This window comes from Mirounga angustirostris, unplaced genomic scaffold, assembly GCF_029215605.1.
Source record: "Mirounga angustirostris isolate CCGP_5_RB_7025 unplaced genomic scaffold, mMirAng1.0.hap1 SCAF_13, whole genome shotgun sequence".
Taxonomy (NCBI): domain Eukaryota; kingdom Metazoa; phylum Chordata; class Mammalia; order Carnivora; family Phocidae; genus Mirounga; species Mirounga angustirostris.
In genome coordinates, this window is record NW_026991721.1 from 8546012 (window position 1) to 8564405 (window position 18394).

Below are 18394 nucleotides of genomic sequence, written 5' to 3' on the forward strand. Positions count from 1 at the left end.
CGGGAGGGGCAGAGGCAGACTCCCTGCTGAGCTGGAAGCCAAACGTTGGCTGGATCCCAGGACCTGGAGATCATGACCTGAGCTGAAGGCAGATGCTTAACCATCTGAGCCACCCAGGCGCCCCCTTTCACTTCATTTTAAGAAAGTGTCCTTGAGGCGCCTGGGTGGCTCAGTTGGTTGAGCGACTGCCTTCGGCTCAGGTCATGATCCTGGAGTCCCGGGATCGAGTCCCACATCGGGCTCCCTGCTCAGCGGGAAGTCTGCCTCTCTCTCTGACCCTTCCCCCTCTCATGCTCTCTATCTCATTCTCTCTCTCAAATAAATAAATAAAATCTTTAAAAAAAAAAAAGTGTCCTTGAGTGGTGGTATGTTTTGAACTTGTGCATATTTGGAAATAGGTACCTTTGCCCTTACAAGGGGCAGGCAATTTGATTGTGTATTTTAAAAATCAAAACTTTTTTCCTTTCTGGAACTAGAGGGTATTATGCTAAGTGAAATAAGTCAATCAGAGAAAGACATGTATCATATGATCTCACTGATATGAGGAATTCTTTTTTTTTTTAAGATTTTATTTATTTGATAGAGAGAGGGAACACAAGGAGGGGGAGTGGGAGAGGGAGAAGCAGACTCCCCACTGAGCAGGGAGCCCGACGTGGGGCTCGATCCCAGGACCCTGGGATCATGACCTGAGCCGAAGGCAGACACTTAATGGTTGAGCCACCCAGGCGCCCCGATATGAGGAATTCTTAATCTCAGGAAACAAACTGAGGTTTGCTGGAGTGGTGGGGGGTGGGAGGGATGGGGTGGCTGGGTGATAGACACTGGGGAGGGTATGTGCTATGGTGAGCACTGTGAATTGTGCAAGAGTGATGAATCACAGACCTTTACCCCTGAAACAAATAATACATTATTTATTAAGAAAAAAAAAAAGAAGATAGTAGGAAGGGAAAGATGAGGGGGGGGGAATCGGAGGGGGAGACAAACCATGAGAGACTGTGGACTCTGAGAAACCAACTGAGGGGCGCCTGGGTGGCTCAGTCGTTGAGCGTCTGCCTTCGGCTCAGGTCATGATCCCAGGGTCCTGGGATTGAGCCCCGCATCGGGCTCCCTGCTCAGTGGGGAGCCAGCTTCTCCCTCTCCCCCTGCTTGTGTTCTCTCTCTCGCTCTCAAATATCTTTAAAGATTTTATTTATTTGAGAGCGAGAGAGAGAGTGAGAGAGAGAGCACATGAGCAGTGGGGGGAGAGGCAGAGGGAGAGAGAGAAGCAGGCTCCTCGCTGAGCAGGGAGTCTCACGGCAGCGGCAGGGCAGATCCCAAGACCCTGAGATCATGACCCGACCTTAAGGCAGATGCTTAACTGACTGAGCCACCCAGGCGCCCCCAAATTAAAAAAAATTTAAATACATTAAAAAAATGTTGTGTTAAAAAAAACTGAGGTCTAAAATTCCTTTTAGTGTTCTTTTTTAAAACATAATTTAATTTTTTAAAAGGTTTATATTTGTTTTAGCAGTCTGTACACCCAGCATGGGGCTTGAACTCACGACCCTGAAATCAAGAGTTGCTCACTCCACCGACTGAGCCAGCCAGGCACCCCGTTAATGTTTGTTCCTATGAGTTTTCATCAACACATCCAATTGCATAACTATCACCACCGTCAGGCACAGAACAGTAGGGAAAGTTTAGTTGCCCCCCAGTTCCCTCCTGCCCCTTTGTTGTCAGCCCCTCTCCTCACTCCCAGCCCCTGGCAATCACTGATCACTTTCTGTCCTACAGTGATGCCTTTTCTGGGATGGGACATAAATGGGTTACAACAATTGCGTTACTTTTTGGGTATGACTTCTACTCAGTAGCGTGCATTCGCTGCTTCATTATCTTGTGATGTTTATGGTGATAAGGTTTGAATTTCTTTGTAGATATTTTTGCCATTTTTTCAGGCATCTTTCTTTTTTTTTAATTTAATTTTTTTAAACTTTTTTTTTTTTTTTAAGATTTTATTTATATGACAGAGAGAGACACAGCGAGAGAGGGAACAGAAGCAGGGGGAGTGGGAGAGGGAGAAGCAGGCTTCCTGCAGAGCAGGAGCCGGATGTGGGGCTCGATCCCAGGACCCTGGGACCATGACCTGAGCCGAAGGCAGATGCTTAGCGACTGAGCCATCCAGGCGCCCCTCAGGCATCTTTCTATGTGTAGGCCACCTTTCCTTGGTATTGGTCTGGAACACAGTGAGCTCCTTGGGTCCATGTACCCACTGACTGCTCATTACTTGACATCGTATTACTGACATTCACACTGTCTCCTGTTTAATCGGTGTTTAATCCAACCGAGGGTTGGATCCCTGCCTCGTCTTTATGTCCTTGCTTATTCGTGGAGAATGCCGCCCCCCCCCCCCCCGTTAAATTCCCTTTTGGGGGATTTCTCAAGGCCTCCTAATTCTTACCAAACAATATATATATTTTTCTTTTATTCTGGAAAACAAGTGGGATTCATAAATTGCAACCATTGTCCATTGTTCTGAAATAGGTTCTCAGTAAGGTCTGGGTGCTTTCTTTTTGGCAGACTAATTACAATCACTGCATAAGAGAACATGATTTATCCATAACATTTTTGTGAAAAGATTTTTTTCCTGCCATATGTAATAGGTATTTGCAGTTTTAATGTTTGTATAAATAGAAATGAACTACCATTGACCTTGCTTCATACGCCTCCTGGAGTTTGTGATTGGCTCTTCCTAATGTCCTTTGTTTTTATCCCAAGGGAGGCCACGCAGTGGTGAGTCCTTCCCATCACCTCTTTGATGGAATCTCTCAGTCAGGTCCACGGGGGCTTGGCGGTGGGATGTGGGCAAATCCCTACAGGTCAGCCCATGAGAGGCACATGTCAGAGCCCCCTCCCTAGAGTCTTCACTCGCTGAAGACTCAGCCAAGGAACAGAGGGGATCCTTCTCTAGGTGCTCTAAAAGGCTAGTTTCCTCGCTCATTAAAGAGATTTAAGACTGGCTTGGACCAGAGAAGCTTGTCACCCCTGATTCTGGTCCAAATCGAATGCCCCCGTCCCCAGCACTTAGCACAGTATCTGGTGTCGGCGCCTCAACAATGCTGAATGGAAGTGATCTTGAACCTCTCGAAGTTGTCTCCCGCTCTGCTCCACTCTCCCGGTTCCCCAGTAGGGCAGGGCTCCGAGCCGCTCCCCCCACTTCCCCGCACACACATAGACACGCACCCCGACGCACACTCCTTGTGAGGCAATAAGAAACACAGTTTTGGTCTTTGTTCCCAATTCCCTGCACTGGGCTTCTACAACCCTTGTAACGTCCTGAGTGATAGGAGAGATGAGTCTTTTGTTATTCATCATAAGCCCCTTTCATCCCCACCTGAGTTTATGCTAAGGCGGTGATGAGGAGCCCACCCGATTAGAGGGCTGGAAATTTCAGCCCCGCCTCCAACCTCCTGGGCGGGGAGAGAGGCTGGAGGGTGTTACTCATTAGGACCAATGATTTAACACGTCCTGCCTGTGGGAGGGAACCTCGGTAAAAACTGAAAGGGGTTGGGGAGCTTCTGGGCTGAACACGCGGAGGTGCTGGGACTCGGGCCTCTGGAGAGGGCGTGGCTGCTCTGCCCCTCCCCCGCCTGTCTGCCATCTGGCTGTTCCTGAGTTGAATTCTTTATAACTGGTAATCTAGGAAGTAAACTGTTTTCCTGAGTTCTGTGAGCCATTCTAGCAAATTATAGAACCTGAGGAGGGGGTTATGGAAACCCCTATTTTATAGCTAGCGGAGTCAGAAGCTCAGGGGACAATCTGGACGTGTGGCTGGCCGCTGGGGATGAATTTGGGGGGGCAGTCTGGTGGGACTGAGCCCTTCACCCCTGGGGTCTGCGTTAGCTCCGGGCAGTTAGTGTCAGAATTGAGATAAACTGCAGGATATCCAGTCCATTTCCACTGAGGACTGGATTGCTTGGTGTGGAAAAACCACATATCTGGTGTCAGAAGTGTAGGTGTGAGTACAGTTTACAGGAGAAAGAATTTTCCTTTATTCACATACACACACACACACACACACACAGAGCCACTCATCATCAGGATGATCAGCCAGGAGGACATTATGGCCAGAGACATGCCAATTCTTGGTCAGGCCCTAGGCCAGGTTGGGGAATGTCTGGGAGACACCCTCCCAATTTGACAGCCTCTGGCAAGGGACCGCAGCCTCTGCCACCTGGTTCCAAGGTCTCACTTGTACCACCTCTAACAGCCTTGTTCTTGGTTTTGCAGCCAGAGCCCAAAGTTGGAGACCTGATTGAGATTTTCCGCCCTTTCTACAGACACTGGGCCATCTACGTTGGCGATGGATACGTGGTCCACCTGGCTCCCCCAAGTAAGGGCGCCGAGGGCCTCTGCTGTGCTGGGGCTGGGAGGAGAGGGAGCTGGGGCAGCTGTGGGTAACAGGGGAGCCCAGCTCTCTCATTGATCCCTGACCGGTGGTTCGTTCCTCAGGCAGGTTGGTGTGGGGCAGTGGTTTTCAAACTCTACTCTTGGAACCCTAGGGGTTCCCTACAGGGGTTGAAGTGGGCTTCCAAGGGGATGGCTCTGTTTTTAGGGTTTTAAATACTGTGGGTGTTTATAAAACACATCCACCTCTTCAGTGTAAAACTCCCTGAGAGAGCATGGGCTTTTGGGCAGCAGGCTTGGTGACGAATCTAGTTTCTACTCTCTAGTCTTGGTTTCCATCATCTGTAAAACTGAGGCTAAGAGTGGTTCACTAGGAGAATCGTTGTGAGACTTCCCCCATCCCTTTTCTGAAACTTGTTACTTAAACTGAGGTATAAGATAAATAAGGTAAAGTGCACACCTGTAGTAAAGTGTATAAACAGGGAATTAAAAAAAAAGTCTCCTTGTGACAGTGACCCACATCAAGATCTAGAACATTTCCACCACCCTATGAGGCCCCCTCCGGCCTCTTCAGCCTCCTCTCCTCTTCCCTAGAGACAACTACTCTTCTAGCTTCTCTTGCTGTAAATTAGTTTTGCCCATTCTAGACCTTCGTGTGGGAGGAGCCGCATAGTCTGGGCTTTTTTTGTGTCTGGCTTCTTCCCTTGCCCGTAAGAGCCATCGGTTTGTGAGCAGTAGGAGGAGTTCTTTTTCATTCTCTGTGTTTTCTGTTCTATGAAAATGCCTCAGCTTGTTATCCATGCTTCTACTGATGGACGTTGGACTGGTTCCCATGTATGGCTGCTGAGAATACAGTAGCTGTGGACATTCTTGGACACGTCCTTTGCCCACCCCTTCACCTCTAACTAATGGCCTCACCGTGTACTTACGGAGGAATCAGAAGGAGCCAGAGTATATGGCACCTTCCCCAGCCCTAATGAACCAAACCACCAACATCTGCACCCACCTAGTCTGCCTTTTCTTCAGTTAAGATGCAAAACATGCCCCGTCCTTGTTTAAAAAGCCAGCCTCTGTGTGTGGGTCCTAGACCCCCACTCTTAATTTCGTGAGCACTTTGCTCCTCAAATTCCTCACCTCCTGTATTATCATGGTCCCCCTCTCTGCTAGATTATTCTTTTTTTTAAATTATTTATTTATTTATTTGAGTGAGAGAGAATGAGAGATAGCATGAGAGGTAAGAGGGTCAGAGGGAGAAGCAGACTCCCTGCTGAGCAGGGAGCCTGATGTGGGACTCGATCCCGGGATTCCAGGATCATGACCTGAGCCGGAGGCAGTCGCTTAACCAACTGAGCCACCCAGGCGCCCTCTGCTACATTATTCTGACTGGCATAGAAAACACTGTAATACCTCCTGTTGATAAAATGAACGGACACCCCCTTGACCTCACGTCTTCTCTAGCTAATTCCCTGTAGAGCGAATCTTCGATTGTCCACCATGGCTCTCAGCACTTCCTCTTGACATTCTGTCTTCGGTTCCCTCCACCAGGCTCTCTTTTTCAGCCCCCTCCCAAAGGAGCGCTTATCAAGGCTACTGAAAGTACTTCCACATTTTTTTCTTTTTTTTCTTTTTTTTTTTTTTTAAATTTTATTTATTTATTTGAGACAGAGAGAATGAGAGACAGAGAGCATGAGAGGGAGGAGGGTCAGAGGGAGAAGCAGACTCCCCGCCGAGCAGGGAGCCCGATGCGGGACTCGATCCCGGGACTCCAGGATCATGACCTGAGCCGAAGGCAGTCGCTTAACCAACTGAGCCACCCAGGCGCCCCTCTTTTTTTTTTTTTAAGATTTTATTTATTTATTTGACAGAGAGAGACACAGCAAGAGAGGGAATACAAGCAGGGGAAGTGGGAGAGGGAGAAGCAGGCTTCCCACGGAGCAGGGAGCCCGATGCGGGGCTCGATCCCAGGATCATGACCTGAGCCGAAGACAGACGCTTAATGACTGAGCCACCTAGGCTCCCCTAGACCTTCCACATCTTGACAAAGCCAATGATTAATTTTCTGGTCAAGGCTTATTTGGCTTCTCTGTAGCATTTGACACGAGTAACCTCTCTCTGATCTTCATCTGGCACCTGTCTTTCTTCCTCTCTCACTGGGCCTTCCTTCTTGGTCTCCTGTGTGGGCTCCTCTTCCTCCTCTCCCATATCCCTCCTCCTTACTCTCGCCAGGTGACCTCATCGGGCCCCTGGCTTCCAATACTTTCCATCGGTGGATGTTTCCTAAGCATCCCCTCAGCATAGACCTCCCCACTCAGCTTCAGACTTGTATAACCTCTTGACTACTTGGCATCTCCATGTGGGTGTCCAGTTGGCACATTGAACTTGACATGCCCTGAAAGAAAGGCTCCAGTGGATGACACTATCCAGCTGCTGGAGGCAAAAATCTAGGTATCATCCTCAATCCTTTTCACCCTGTATCTAATGCAATGGGAAATCTGGTGGCCTCTCTCTTCAAGAGAGACTCCGGGTCTGATCACTTCTCACCGTCTGCACTTCCATGCCCATCTGAAGCTCCTGCAGCTTGCAGCTGGTCTCTCTGCCTCTTGCCCACTTGTGGTCAGTCCCTCCTTTCCTGGGCAGCCAGCACGATCATTCTAAAGTATGAATCGGATTATGTTACTTCTCTCCCTAAAATTCTCTTTTTTTCCCCCTCAGTTCAAATTTAATAGAAACCACAAAAGATCAAAAGTGATGTCCCGCTACTGGCCACATCAGTTGACCTGCCCCACAGCATGGCTCAGGCCATTCTCTCCAGAGGAAGAAAGGCTGGCCTCCCCAGCCCCTGCAGGAGAGGCCTGTCCTGTCCCATACCACATCTGCACTGAATCTAAAGTCTTGTGTTTTCAGCATGACAGTAGTACAAAAGAGATTTTGTTTTCATGGCCACCCACTGCAGCCTGGCCCTAAAATGGCCCGGCGCTCACTTCTGCTTAGAGAAGTATTCTTTGCTCTGCATGGCAAGCTTGTTGGTATCATTGCCAGGCTTCCAACCAGTGGGGGGCACTTCCCCATGCTTGTCAGTAAACTGGAAGGCCTGAAGTAGTCTCAGAGTCTCACCCACAGAGTGGCTGATGGAGGTTGGGGGTCATCCTTTGTCATCTGCCAAAGGAAACCTGTATCATCAATAATAAAGAAACCCCTGAACGAGATGCCTTCATCAGCCTTTAAGGCTCCATAGTCCTGAGCGATGTACGCGTAGGGTCTGATACCAGGGGAATGTTCATGGGTCCCATTCCTCCTTGTTTCTTGGGTGTGTTGATCCATGCCAGGTGACACAAATGAGAATCCACAGAAGCACCAGCCACTTGGCAGTTGAGTTTCTTAAATTCTTCTGCCTGTCACTGAAAGCAATGATCTCCATGGGGCACACAAAGGAAAAGTTAAGAGGGTAGAAGAACACAACGTATTTTCCTTTGTAGTCAGGGAGGTTGATGCCTTTGAACTGGCCATCTGGAGTAATGGCCGTGGCTTTGAAGTTGGGGTCAGGGTACCCAGTTTTGGCATTTCTTGAAGACATCTTACTGTTGGCACCTAACCACTCTTGAGTGCCAGACCTCCCCTGGCCACCTCCCCATCACAGCACCCCAAGTTAAGTAGGACAGGTCCCTGGGGGGATGAGGAAAAGGCAATGACCAGGGTGTGGGGGTGCTTCTCACCAGCTCTGAGACAGAACTCACCAAAGACCAGTCAGGAAGATGTCCCTTAAAATTTTTTTTTTTTAAAGATTTTATTTATTTATTTGACAGAGAGAGACACAGCGAGAGAGGGAACACAAGCAGGGGGAATGGGAGAGAGAGAAGCAGGCTTCCCTCTGAGTAGGGAGCCCGATGCGGGGCTTGATCCCAGGACCCTGGGATCACGACCCGAGCCGAAGGCAGATGCCTAACGACTGAGCCACTCAGGTGCCCCGTCCCTTAAAATTCTTGATTGGCTTTTCTATCACACATAGAATGAGCTTCCAAGTCTGTACAGTGGCCCGTGGGGCCTGGTGTGGTCTGGCCTCTGCCTGCCTCTCTGACCCGGATCTTTCTCTCCTGTCCTCCTGGGTCTCTCGACGTCAGCCACATTGGCCTTCTACAGCCTCTGGAGCATGTCATGCTCTTCCTTCCCAAGGCCCTTGTCTTGCCCTTCCTTCTGCATGCGATGGTCTTCCCTGGATCTCAGCACGGCTGCCTCCTTTCCATCATTCCAGACTCCTCTCAATGCCCATTCCCTGGGGTGGCCCTTCTCATGCTGGGCCTCCCCAAGTCACCCCCTTCTGTAATATTTCACTTAATCTAACCCGTAGCACTTCCACTACCCGGAAGTACTCGATTTTGTCTATTTGTTCATTGTCAGGGTGGGTCCTCTCACTGGAATGTGAACTACCTGAGGGCAGGTGCCCTGTAGTTCATGCTGCTGCCTCCAGCACCTTGGACAAGGCCCCACACAGCCGGGCCGCAGCGTTGACTGACTGCACTGAGGATGTACCTGGTGGACAGGAGGCAGGGGAGGGCATGGCAGGGGCCCTGGGGACAGGTGTGCCACAGTCATTGGGCAGGGGATGCTCCTTAAAGGGAAAAGATGCTTCCACATGCATCTTCTCACTAGAGCTTCGTGGGAACCTTGCCAGATAGGTCAGGACTGACCTCATGCTACTCAGAAAATGGTAGAGATTAGAGTTGGAAAGAAGCTTGGGGAACAACTCCGACGATGAGAGATGACACTTGCTGGGCACTCACCCTGTGCCAGGTACCGGAGAAGCCACCTTACGTGGCCAGATTCTGTAATCCTGGGAGCCCCTCCCCCTGTCACGGTGCTGTAGGGACAGGTAGGGCTGTTATTGTCCCTGCTCTACAAGGAATTGGGGATTCACGGAAGTTTAAGCACCTTGGCCAAAGTCACAGGGCAGGTAAGTGGTGGAGGTGCGACTCGAACTCTGGCTGTCTCTTGACTCTGCCTTTTCCCATGATGCTACACTGCCTATCTGACATTTCCCAAAACTCACTTATGAAATGTGTACCCTACCTACATGCCCTTTCTCTGATTGTTGAACTAATATTTTCTTTAATGGACTAACTTTAAAAATGGAAATATTTTTTTTTTAAGATTTTATTTATTTATTTGAGAGAGAGAGAATGAGAGAGAGCACGAGAGGGAAGAGGGCAGAGGGAGAAGCAGACCCCCCGCTGAGCAGGGAGCCCGATGCGGGACTCAATCCTGGGACTCCAGGATCATGACCTGAGCCGAAGGCAGTCGCTTAACCAACTGAGCCACCCAGGCGCCCGGAAAGAATTTTTTAAAAGGAGCTTTAAATGACTATTGATACATGTTTGTGTATCAATTTTGGTATGTATTTGGGGACTTGCCCAGTGTTGGCTCAGCAAGGTTAAGCGGTGTGTCAGGACCACTCAGTGATGCAGCCAGAATCCAAACCCAGAGTTTCTGATCGTCAGCCCTATTGTACCACCCACCAGAGTGGCACCCACAGCGCAAAGCTTAAGGAAGCCTCACTCTTACCGGTTGACTCTGTACATGCCTGGCCCTGAGAGTTGGAGCCTCCTTAAGTTTTGTGCTGTAGGCACCCTGCTTACCTCACCCCCGTCTCAGCCCTGCCACCCTCCCTGCCTGGGCGCTGAAACTCACCTGGTCCCATTCCCACACTGACCCTCTCCACAAACTCAGAGCTGCGCATGGTACCCTCTCTTTTCTTTACTCCAATGGCTCCCTCAAACATCTCCTGCCCCATTGGTAGCAAGTCTGAACTCCCCTGGTCTTCTAAAAATCCCAGGAATCTATCTACTCAGGGCAAAGGGAGTTAGTCCTCTTTGGAAAGACCTGGGATCTGATCAACCCCTCCTGCCATTGCTTGTTGCTGTCACATGGTGTCATGTGGAAGACTGTCCCTGCCCCGCCTAACAGGATGCCTCCCCTGCGGGGAAGGGCCTTGGAGATCCCATCCCAGCAGGGCCACCGAGGCTCTTTGAGGGATCGTGGGTCTCTCTGGGGCCCACCTCTTTGGTGCGCACCCACTTTTTCGGCCATCATCCCCAACTGTGTAGGTTGGCTGCCTTGGGGAGCTGCCCAGGCTTGTGCTGACGTCAGCCTCCCCTGCCCACCATCCTGGTCCTTGTATTGACTCCCTTTCTTTGAGTTTTCTATTTTTTACTTGAAGTGCAGTTGACACACGATGTTCCATTAGTTTCAGGTGTACACGGTAGTGACTGGACAGGTCTATACGGCACGCTGTGCTCACCACAAGTGTAACCACTGTCTGTTCCCGTACAAGGCCTAGTACAACACCGTTGACTCTATTCCCTGTGCTGGGCCCTTTATCATCGTGACTTATTGATGCTGTAACTGGGAGCCTGTTCTGCCCACTCCCCTTCACCCATTTTGCCCATCTCCCTTCTCCTTCCCCTCTGGCGATCACCCATTCATTCTCTGTCTTACAGGCCTGTTTCTGCTCTTTGTTTATTTCTCTAGTCATTTGTTCTGTTTTTGAGATTCCGCATACCAGTGAAATCATATGGTATTTGTCTTTCTCTGTCTGACTTATTTTGCTCAGCATCACACCCTGTAGGTCCGTCCATGTTGTTGCAAGGCAAGATCTTATTTTATGGCTGAGTAATATCCCATAAGCAGTTTAATTTCTGGAGCTTTGTTGCTCCTTCCAGCCCCTCATCTCAGCCAGGGCTGTGCCGATGGACCTGCTGGGTCTCCCTGGCAATGCATCTCGAGGAGTTGCTGTGGGGTTTTGGTCCCTTTGCTCCAAGAAGGGTAGAAACTACCCATCCGTCCACCCTTTCTGCAGTAATCTGCTTTGTATTTGTCAAGGGAGTGTAGCCTTGATGGAATCACAGAAGGTTCATAATCTGTTCCCCCAGGGAGAAGGGTGTGCTCAGGGCCCATATTTGCATAACCAAGAGGGCCACTGGGGAGCCACAGGTGTAGAAGGCCAGCTTCTCTAGAAACCTCACCAGTCCTCCTTTCAGATAAGGAAGCCAGGGCCCAGAGACCACAAGCACCTTCTCCAAAGCCACACAGCATGTGTCTGACCCTGCTCCCTTTTCCCTTCCCTTCTGCTCATGCTCTTGTGGGTGGTTGTCCGGGGCCTGCGGATGGACCCCGATGGGCCTCCCCAGGACCAATCCCTCTGTTTCCTCTTTGTGACTCTTTAGGCGAAGTCGCGGGAGCTGGTGTGGCCAGCATCATGTCCACCCTGACTGAGAAGGCCATAGTGAAGAAGGAACTGCTGTATGATGTGGTGGGGAGAGACAAGTACCAGGTCAATAACAAACACGATGACAAGTACTCACCGCTGCCTCCCAGCAAAATCGTCCAACGGGCGGAGGGACTCGTGGGGCAGGAGTTGCCCTATTCGTTGCCCTGTGAGAACTGTGAGCACTTTGTGAACGAGCTGCGCTATGGAGTCGCCCGCAGTGACCAGGTGCGTCCTCAGCCTGCGTCCCCGTCCCCAGGAACCAGACCGTTCCGTCTGCTGGCGGTGGCTGGGCATCAGGCCCCTGGAAGACAAACGGATGTCACACTCAGGGTGGGGACGAGGGTGTGGAGATGGGCAGGTCGGCGCTGGGGACCAGCACCACTGTGCGCCATGGCCCGCGATCTGAGTCACCTCCAGGGAAGAATCCTGTGTTTTGAATAACCGTTTGTCTTTTACCGACTTAAACATTGCTCAAGGTGAAGAAAGCACACGAGAAGTTTCCTTTTCCCGGAAACAACTCTGAGGCTTTAACGCTGTGTAGCATAGACAGCTCATTTTCTGTGGTCTCATAGAATTTCTGTTTGTCCACGTTAAAAAAAAAAAAAAAAGGCAGCTTTCTTAGCATTTCTAATGAGGGACAGTTTTTCTCTTTCGTGATCTTCTGCTTTAAGACCTGTGCTGCACACCAGGGGCCCTTTCCGTGATCAGAGCTCCTGTAATTCAGCGCCGAGGCTGGGCTCATCCAGCAGCCCGGCCACCAGGAAATCAGCCGCAGTGACGTCTGAACGTAGTGCTGACTCTGGGGCGGATCGCGTCCCCCCCCCCCCCCCCTTAAAATGTGCACTCTCAGGACTAACCAGGGCCCTCTGTCTTGTATTTGATTATACTCTTTGCCCCTGTACCGAGCATGCTCACAGTGAGGCAATTGTTGATTTCCTTGACAAAGTACGTTTTGTATGAAGCTGCTGCCTCATGTGTTCTCACTCTATGAGGTTCTGTAAAGAACTGGGGCCACATTGTTCCTCCTCCATTATCTGCAGACTGTTCCTCCCACCCTGACAGATCGTTTAGCAGGGAAAACGCTGGGGACAAGAGCTTTTGTGCCGGTTGCCCCCAGAATCACTGCCGCCACAAAACCACGCCTGAGGACCTCTAACGGGAAGGTTAGAGACTGACTCTCGCAGTCAAACCTCAGGTCTGTAGCTTCATCCAAACCTTGTCATGTGGCTTCTGGCTGCTAGGAATCTCAGTTCTGGGTACCGTGTGCTGTGAGTCTCACCGGCATGTCTCCTGACGCCGCACACGGCCATGTAGGGCACATTTATGGGCAGCACCAAGGTGTTTATATTTTTAACCATTGGAAACATCCAAATTCTTCTCTGTAATGGTCATTAGGGGTTTTGGCAGCCACAAGCTCTGCGCTTAGGAGAGCAAAGGCAATGCTGGCCGTGTCAGGTAAGGAAGGGTGTTAGTTTTGGGTACAAAGTTTGTATTTTCATCCTTTGTATTCCCGGGATTTGGGGTCCATGGTCTTCACTGGACTTCTTGGTATAAAACGATGATTAAAAATCCTTTTCTTTGCTTGTTCTTGATTCTGCTTAATGCCTGGCTTGGTCCGTAGGGGAGATTTCTTGATCCCTCTTCGTTACACTCTTTCGTGCCCTCATGTGGGAAAAAGTACAGTTTTGCTGATTTGGGGCATCGTGCCTTCACTGGGGACAGTGGCTATGAGGGCCGACTCTCCCTGTGTATTGTCACAGGGGCTGGTGCCCCCAGAGTTGCGACTAGATAGTGCTGGAAATAGGAAGAGGCCGAACTTTCTCGCTGTTTCTTGCTGATCTGAACTGTTTCCACTGAGTTCTGTTCCCTTCAGTGTTGCTGATGGACCTGATAAAACATGAAGGGGTTGCAATGGTGGCCGTAAGGACATTGTGGCTCGGAGATGGGGAAAGAGGCAGGGGACAGGGCCACCAGATACGCTGGCCTTGTAGCCAGACTGCAAATTAGGGCAACAGACTTCTGTGTTGGATGTTTTCTAAGCTTCAGAGCACATCCTCAACACTCACTCATGGAGGCTTTTTATTGGCACTGAATCCGAAGCTCTTGATGCCTTTGGAGCTCAAGTCTATGGCCACCATGTTTCTGTTCAGAGATGGACTGTCAGGTTCTCGAATCGTCCAAGGAGAGTGCTGTGTACATCAAATGTACTTGAACGCTGAGGTCAAAGAAGCGCTAGCTATGCCAGATCTAATTCCTGAAAGCTTATTAGAGGCAGGCAGAGCCCTGGTCTGAACCACCCATAGCTCTGCTGAGTGCACTTTTAGGCACTTGAGATAAATCAGATTGGAGATCAGAGGTCAAGGTAAGGGGAATGTTTGGAACAAAGTGAAGGATGAACCTGAGCTGTGTGTGTATGGCCCCATCACAAAGCCAAACTATCACATCAGCAAACACCTGCTTCTGTTAGATCTGTGTTACACACCATTACGTGTGATACGTCAGTGACGTTTTCCTGTGGCTGTTTACTAGGACGTCACCTGCTTGTCTTCCTAGAACTCCCATAGTCTTTGCCTCCCCTGTGGGATGGTTTCCTCCATCATCTTCTTGCCTTTCAAGTTTCGTAGACATGCTGTTGGCATTTGAAGTTAGCGGGTGCAAAGAGGTTTTATATCAGGTTTCTGGGCTGACTAGGCATGCTTCTTTGTCCTTTGTTGTTTTTTTCTGGAAAAGTTTTTAAAATTTAATTTTTAAATTTTCAAAGTAATTCATGCACACAAGTTGAAAAGATAACCAGTACTCAAAGACCTGTAACAAATACCCCTCTCTACTCCTCCCCGTCTGACCAGGCAGCCACTCTTCTCTCTTTTAGCTTGGCATTTACCTATTTCTGAATTTCTAAACAATATGTGTTTACTACCATCTTTTTTTAAAAAAACATTTTATTTATTTATTTGAGAGAGAGAGAGAGAGCGCATGCAAGCACAAGTGGGGGAGGGGCAGAGGGAGAGGGAGAAGCAGACTCCCCGCTGAGCCGGGAGGCCAATCTGGGGCTCAATCCCAGGACCCCGAGATCATGACCTGAGCTGAAGTCAGATGCTTATCCAACTGAGCCACCCAGGCACCCCACTACAATCATTTTATTCAAAAAATTTAGCTATGCTCTTTTGACGACTTCTTATGCTAAGTGAAGGTTAAACTGTTTAAACCATTATTCCCTCCCCTCCCCCATTCTCTCACTATAATTTTATATTATACATTTTTTAAAGATTTTATTTATTTGAGAGAGAGAGAGAGAGAGAGCTGGGGAAGAGGCAGAGGGAGAGGGAGAAGCAGACTCCTCTAAGAGCAGGGAGCTCAATGAGGGGCTCCATCCCAGGACCCTGAGATCATGACCTGAGCTGAAGGCAGACGCTTAAACAGCTGAGCTACCCAGGCACCCCTCCCTCTTCCATCTTTTAAGGAAATTTGTGATGACACTGGGCCCACCTAGATAATCCAGGATTATCTCCCCCTTTTTAAGGTAACTTGATTAGCAATCTAATTCCATCTACAACCTTAGTTCTCCCTTAACCATGTAGCACAATATACTTAGAGGTTCCTGGAATTAGGACATGGACATCTTCAGGGGGCCCATATGTCTACTTACCAGTTACTGTCTACAGTTGGTACTAAGTTGTTGCCCCAGAGTCTCCCCTCCCCATCACGCTCAAGATATTCCCTTCTATCCTCTCTTGCCCTGGAGTGCCCCTCTTCTGTAGCTCACATCTTCTTTTTAGGTTCACTCCCTTGTTCTGGTGGAACCTCCTTCAGCAGCTTCTTGAAAAAGGATGTATGTGGACACCTGGGTGGCTCAGATGGTTGAGCATCTGACTTCAGCTCAGGTCATGATCTCAGGGTCCTGGAATTGAGCCCTGTGTTGGGCTCCCTGCTCCATGGGGAGCCTGCTTCTCCCTCTCCCACTCCCCCTGCTTGTGCTCTTTCTCTCTCTCTCTCTCTCTGTCAAATAAATAAATAAAATCTTAAAAAAAAAAAAAGAAAAAAAGGATGTATAGAAGATACATTTTTAAAACCTGTATTTCTGACTTATTTTTTATTTTACCCTTCCACTTGATTTGATAGTTTGGGTAGAGAACTCCAGGTTAGAAATTGCTTTACTTTAGACTTTTGGAGGCAATGTTCCATTGTCTTCTTGCTTCCAGCATTGCTTTGGAGAAATCTGAAGTTTTCAATCCCAATTCCTGGCCTTTCCTCTGCTTCTGTTTTTCTCCCCTGCTCTAGCAGTTGCAGTATCTTTTCTTTACCCAGTTTTCTAGAATTTCACAGTAATGTGCCTTGTTGCGGGTCTACGTTTATCCATTAAGAGGGGCCTCAGAGCACCATTTCAATCTGAAAACATATGTCCTTTAGTCCTGTTAATTTTCATGGATTATTTCACTCTTGATTTTCCTCTGAGTTTCCTGTATTATCTCTTTCTGGAATTACTATTACTCAGATGTCAGACTGCCTGGATTATTCCCTATTTTTTAACCTTTGGCTTCTGTTTTCTGTGTCTTTATCTTTTTACTATTTTTTTTTTCTGAGAGATTTCTTAAACTTTATCTTTCAAACTTTTTATTGAGTCTGTCATTTCCATTGTATTTTCTAAGAATTGTTTGTATTCTCTCAATATTCTATTATTTTGTATAGTACCATGTTTTTTTTTAATTTTAATTTTAATTTTAATTTTTTTTTTAAAGATTTAATTTATTTGACAGAGAGAGACACAGCGAGAGAGGGAACACCAGCAGGGGGAGTGGGAGAGGGAGAAGCAGGCTCCCCGCTGAGCAGGGAGCCTGATGTGGGGCTCGATCCCAGGACCCTGAGATCATGACCTGAGCCGAAGGCAGACGCTTAACGACTGAGCCACCCAGGCAGCCCCCCATTTTTTTTTTTTTTTAATATTTAATTTATTTATTTGAGAGAGAGACAGAAAGCAGAAGAGGGGGGTGGGGGCGGCAGAGGGAGAGGGAGAAGCAGGCTCTCCGATGAGCAGGGAGCCCAATGTGGGGCTCGATCGCATGACCCTGAAGGCAGGTGCTTAACTGACTGAGCCACCCAGGCACCCTATAGCACCATGTTCTTATTTATTGGATGTAATATGTTCTTTTATTCTCTGCTGATAATTTTTAAAAAGATGTTTTCTAGATACGATTTTTGTTTCTTCTCATTGTTTTTTGTTTGTTTTGCTCTCTGTCTTCTGTTTTATTTATTTATTTTTAAAGATTTTATTTATTTATTTGACAGAGAGAGAGACAGTGAGAGAGGGAATACAAGCAGTGGGAGTAGAGGAGGGAGAAGCAGGCTTCCTGCAGAGCCGGGAGCCCGATGCGTGGCTTGATCCCAGGACCCTGGGATCATGACCTGAGCTGAAGGCAGACGCTTAACGACTGAGCCACCCAGGCGCCCCTCTGTCTTCTGTTTTAGAGGTCTTCCTCAGATGTCTGGTATCTTGGTCATATGCTCATGATTAAGGGTGGGGGGTTTGCTGCTGAATGGAAGCTTTGAGTGAACTGGGAAGGGACAAGTGACTTGTTGACTTTGAGTTTCACTTCTGGTTGATATTTTTTTTTTTAGTTTTATTTATTTATTTAAGTAATCTCTATACCCAATGAGGGGCTTGAACTCATGACCCCGAGATCAAGAATCACACACTCCTCCGACTGAGCCAGCCAGGTGCCCCAAGTATCTTTTGTTTCCACTTGGGCTGGTCAGATTCCCCAGGAAAGTTTTCCTGACTCTTGTGTGGTAGGTAGTGTTCTGGGAGTAGAAACGGGTAGGAGGGCCAAGAGTCTCACAGTTAGCCTGTTTATGGTCTCTCAGTCCCTCGTTGTTGGCATGATATCTGCATCCTCACACATGTTTTTCAAATCCCAGGCCCCCAAGTCTTCTGTTTCACCCTCTGTAGAGAATAAACTTTTGGACTTCTGTTGTGGGTGGGGGGAGGGGTTTCCAGGGACCTAGCTGAAGCTCTTTCTCTGTCTTGTTTCCAGAGCTATTTGGTGTTGACAATAACTGACCTTTCCCGAGGGTCCTGTTGTATAATTCGGATTGATCCTCAACTTTTCCCACTGCTGCCTTAGAATTTAGAGTTCTGTGGGTCCTTGTGAAATTATGCCTAAAACAAATGCCTTACTTTACTCTTGGCTAAGTTTCAGGGGGGAGTGAAATTTGACATGGGTTCACTTTTTACCCTGAAATCTAGTCTTATTTTTGCAACACTTCTTTTTTCTAGTATGAGCCATACAAGTCAGAAATACTAATAATTTAAAGTAGAGCATCACTACTACTCCAAGTTGGGTCATTTCTTTAAGGACTCGTAAAGAGCACCCCTGTGCCTGGCAGAACCAGGTGTGGGGGATGCAGCGAGGAACAAGACAAGTGACACACGTGAGGTCCTTGCTCTCCCGGGGGGCACAGGTGTGACATGGTCAGCATTCGAGAGCCGTTCCTGCGCCACCTCACACTGGCTGCAAGGGCTCCCTGATGGCCGCCAGGATCTCAGCCCTCCTGCCTTTATCTTCTTGTCCTTTCCACAATCGCCCTCTGGGGATTTAGGTGCTTTAAATACCTGCAGAGTGGATCGAGTTGCACTGGGGCCCATGTACAACCCTGGCCTACTGGCTCCATGCAGCGGCTCTTTCCCCATCCAGTCCTCTTCTCCCCATTTCCCGGCCAATATTTGTTGACTCCTGAGTTTGTCAAGTGGGCCAA

The 18394-nt window shown here is 48.7% G+C and overlaps 1 protein-coding gene and 1 pseudogene across 3 annotated transcripts in view; one reads left to right on the top strand and one right to left on the bottom strand.

Moving 5' to 3' along the window:
• PLAAT3 (phospholipase A and acyltransferase 3) overlaps window positions 1-18394 on the top strand; it is a 32987-nt gene that overhangs the window by 14222 nt on the left and 371 nt on the right. For all 3 annotated transcript variants that reach the window (XM_045893447.3, XM_045893450.3, XM_045893448.3), the window contains exons 3-4: window positions 4267-4369; window positions 11601-11869. In XM_045893447.3, coding sequence (XP_045749403.1) covers window positions 4267-4369; window positions 11601-11869 — 372 coding nt within the window. The remainder of the gene's footprint in view (window positions 1-4266; window positions 4370-11600; window positions 11870-18394) is intronic.
• LOC123857042 (peroxiredoxin-1-like) lies at window positions 7361-7957 on the bottom strand (annotated as a pseudogene).